The sequence below is a fragment of the Clarias gariepinus genome, chromosome 26, assembly GCF_024256425.1.
Source record: "Clarias gariepinus isolate MV-2021 ecotype Netherlands chromosome 26, CGAR_prim_01v2, whole genome shotgun sequence".
Classification (NCBI taxonomy): Eukaryota; Metazoa; Chordata; class Actinopteri; order Siluriformes; family Clariidae; genus Clarias; species Clarias gariepinus.
Genome location: NC_071125.1, coordinates 5,390,793 through 5,394,912, shown reverse-complemented (window position 1 = coordinate 5,394,912; position 4,120 = coordinate 5,390,793). Strand labels below are relative to the sequence as shown.

Genomic DNA, 4,120 nt, shown 5'->3' with positions numbered 1-4,120 from the left:
ATATGTAATTATGTTAGACTTATCAGTAATTATGCTCACAGTGGTCGTGCATTAGATTCATAATCTCTTGTCTCTGTGAAATCCTGAGTAGTTCATGCATTATATATGAGTAAAGCACTCAAGAGTTGCTTAAATTGTAAGCATGGTTCTTTTAGATAAGATGTGAAGCTCTAGGTTCAGCTCGCGGTCCGGATATGTCTGCCGATGCACGAAGGAAACTACAGGGATCTGATCCCATGCCAATTCAAACTTGCTCAAAAAAAAGTTTCACCATCTGACCTCTGTCTCTACCTTTTGTTTTCACAGGGTTCCAGAATAGTTTAAAAGGAAAAAAAGAAGCAACACGTCTAGTCCACTGCCAGTCACAGCAAGCCTGAGTCTGGAGGACAAAAGTCTCACCTCAAAGAAACCAAGACGGCTATCAAAAAGCAAACAGCTAAGTGCCATCGTGTTCCTTCCTCTTGGTGACCTTCTCAAAAGAAAAGTAAACTCTCTAAAGATTGGAGGACTCTGAAAGAGGGGAGAAGAAAGAAAAGTCAGATTTGGACTTAAAGGCATATTGGGACTTCTATTTCTGCTTCTCTGTGGTAAGGGGAACATCTCATTTGGGACTGCAGTTGAAAAAAAAAAGGATTTGCTCTCGCCCTTCCCATCCAGTGGGTGTATAAATACTGCATTTAGATCAATTTGTTCTTGTCAGATTTCAACACTAAGTATAGCAAAACTTAGCTGCTGTAACCTGCATCACATGGATATCCTTGATAATTACATTTAAAAGTTCTGGTGGATTCTTTCTGCTCCTGAGCACCCAGCCCGTGATAAAAAAGTGGCCATCTCGTAGGGACACTGGCACGTAAGCCTTCAGTTTGGATGCTTTTTATCTAGTGCGGAGGTAAATAATGAAGCCCCTAACACCAGTCGGCTCACCCTCGCCCCTGCGCCTTCTTAACAAGGGCCCGGATTACCTGCGTAGGCAGATAGACAGTGGAAATCGGGGCCACTCTGTTAGTGCTGTGGAGCGCTTAGAGGCAGACAAGGCCAAATATGTCAAGAGCCAGCAGGTCATCAACACCAAGCAAGAACCCATGCTAGCTCCTTGTGCGACACCTCCACCGCCATCACGCCGCACCTTCACTGCACCAACACCCTTGACACCAGTCCTGCCTCGACGCACGCCTCTCAGTTCATGCCCTCTCTCACCCCACAACAACAATGAGGACGATTCCAGGAAGGAAAACCTCAGAGCTCTGTATCTCGAGGTAGAGAAGCAAAACAAGAACAACTCCACTAGGGCACCTCTGCCGACTCTGAGGGGCCCGAACGGCACACCATTGGTGGCGCCACACAGCGCACCCATGATGAGACGGAGCATTGGGAAGCGCATGCTGCGGCCTGACTCTTTGGTCATCTATAGGCAGAAGAAAGAATGTAAGAGTCCGATGGGAAACGGCGATGGAAACTCAAGTGCCGAGACAAAGGGGTACAGCTTTGTACGCAGGCTCTTTCAAGGTTCTATGCGAGAGAAGAACGGCAGAAATGACGATAAGCTGACAATCAGTGAAGAGAAGTCTTCATCACGGGACGGAGACTCACGCATGTCATGGTCTATTGACAGGGACACTGTAGATGGTGGGAATGGGACAAGGCGATCCAGTAGGACAGAGTCAAACAACGGCAATAGCAGCTTCCAGGAGCCTGTTTCCTTTGGATTGACCAATTCCTTCAGAAACACCATGGAGAATATGAATGAGAATGATATGGATCCGTGGAAGCCAGTGTTGATGCTCCAGCGCTCTAAATCAGACAATCGACTTTGCTCGTCACTGGCATTGTCTGAACATGAGCGCTTCTTTGACTTCTGCGGCCTTGACTGGGACTTGGTGGATCGGCTTGGACCTGAGAACTTCCCATCAGGTGCCAGCTCGGTCGACACTCTCTCTTTGGTTCTGAGGAGTGTTGGGGGAATGGAAGGTGGCTCAGAGCCGAGTGAATTTTCACGGCATTCCGGGGAGGGTCTTTTTCAGGAGGAAGTGACTGAGCAAGTACCCTCGGCCGTGTCAATCATCGAGAGGAATGCCCGCGTGATAAAGTGGCTTTACGGCTGTAAGAACGCAGCGAGGGAAGGACCCAAAGGTCCAAAAGAGTCGACTGTATAGGCACAAAGATAACAATCTTGGACTAAGTGCTGTATTGGCTGTTACACATTTGAAGAGCTACTATATTCATTTCATTTTTTTATAATATTTGTGTATCAGACTTGAAAAGGTGATAAACGGCACATCTACAGTATGTCTTACATTTGATCGTGAACAGAGCGTGAACAATTCAACCGCTTTTCACTTTCCTTTCTATAATTTGGTGATCTCAGTTTTCTCATCCTTGCAGCAGTTCATTCTGTCTGTAAATAAGTAATACTTGTATGTTCTGTTCTTTTTTTTTGCTGTTGAAGAACAACGGCGCCTTGTGCTCAAGTACATCTCAATAGATGAATAATTAAAAACGGAAAACCACTTAGATTTCCCTGTGCTGGGGATCCGATGTGTGAGTGTGAAGTGAACCGTGCATACCTCTAGTTTGTATTGTTGGTTTTTTTTCCCCATGAAACGCAGGCGTTGGAATCCAACAGACAACAGATACAGTATGTGTTTATGCACTAATGCACTGAAATGAGGTGGGACGGGGTAGTCAGTTGGCGTAGGAGTGGGTGAAACTTATTTTATTTTCTGCCAACCATCTTTGTCTAGGAGAACACTTTATGCCAAAGAAACATCCCAAGTTAAAGTTTGATTCTCAAAAAGTCAACTTTAATCCTAATTATTCAGAAATTGCATTGACAATCACATTTCTTCTCCTGGTAAAAACATATAAAGTTATTTCCAGGTCCACAGAGTATACAGAAACTTACTTTAGCCAATTTGACAAATTAGTCTCAGCAACATGTCTGTCCTTAAGACCACACTCCCAATACAGAGCCAGATGTGTAATGGCCAATAAGGCACATTCATCACAATGAAGAAGTTCTGTCACTCAGATAGCTAGGTCGTTTTTAGAACAGTTTTTTGAAAAACTAATCTGAGGTCTGCTGTGGAATTTCAGGTTCAGGGGGTGAATTTAGACAGAGGTGGCAAGTCGGACATAGACTAATTTAAACATTTCACTTGTGGCATGACTCCCAAATCACTCCAAGTACTCAAGATGTCTCCAGGTCTCTCTCGCGCATGTTTACAGACCAAGTTGTTTATTTCTGTCCAGAAGAGATTTTGAATATATTTACAAAAGTTTATAATTCATGCAGGCAATGAAAATAAAAGTATTTTTAATGAAGCATATTTTGTCTCTTGCCTATTTATTTTTAAATGATGTCATGAAACCAAAGCGAACTTCACACCTAGAAGTTCCAATATATTATCAACTGCAAATCCAGTAAAAAGAAGTATCCTACATCTGTTGGATGGCTTTTTATTGCTGAAAAAGAGTCACGGTTGGGTTAAAGTGTTTCTTGTCTCTCCCCGACATTCTTCTCGTTTTTCACCCAGTCTCGAGTGCCTGTTATTGTTTGGGAAATCATAGCATGTAGTGCACTTGAGTCAGACACACCAGGGTCCATTTAAAATCAGCAAAGACAAGCCAAAAGGTCTCTGTTTTGTCTCGGTGGTCAAGTTACACCCATCTTTCTTTCCTTTCTCTGTTTTTCCATCCACTGTGGGTGCATACAACAGCTCTGCTATCAAACACTGCTGTGCAACATCCTGATTTTGGTGCCTTATTTCTTCCACAAGTTTCCTTTTCTTTTTTTTTTTTGTTTTCTTGCATTAGCCTATAAAACTGTAAAGACACAGCGAGATTTGACAGTTGGTGTTCCATCAGGACAGTACGCATATACAGATGTGGCAATCCCAAACCAGGTAAAGGTTTACATGGACCTGACTGACGGTATGTTTTAAAGCCTTTTCTGAAAGCTTTGCAACAAGGAGTTTTCATTTAGAACAAGTTTATTCTTTAAGACTGGTGGATACATACTGTATCCGAAGCAATGCATTAACATTAATTAGATTTTATAATGTAAAGCCAAAGGCTTAGTTTTTGAAGCATTTGCTTGGACGCATCAAGTTGATTGACA

The 4,120-nt window shown here is 43.1% G+C and overlaps 1 protein-coding gene across 1 annotated transcript; it reads left to right on the top strand.

Annotated features, from left to right (window-relative positions):
- Nucleotides 1–310: 310 nt before the first annotated feature.
- fam110d (family with sequence similarity 110 member D) lies at nt 311–3,306 on the top strand. Its single transcript, XM_053487526.1, has one exon. The coding sequence runs from the start codon at nt 900–902 to the stop codon at nt 2,154–2,156; it is 1,257 nt and encodes a 418-aa protein (XP_053343501.1). The 5' UTR covers nt 311–899; the 3' UTR covers nt 2,157–3,306.
- Nucleotides 3,307–4,120: the final 814 nt, after the last annotated feature.

Bases quoted from the DNA above. Each gene is read 5' to 3' on its own strand.
- fam110d (XM_053487526.1), top strand. From the start codon at position 900: ATGAAGCCCCTAACACCAGTCGGCTCACCCTCGCCCCTGCGCCTTCTT.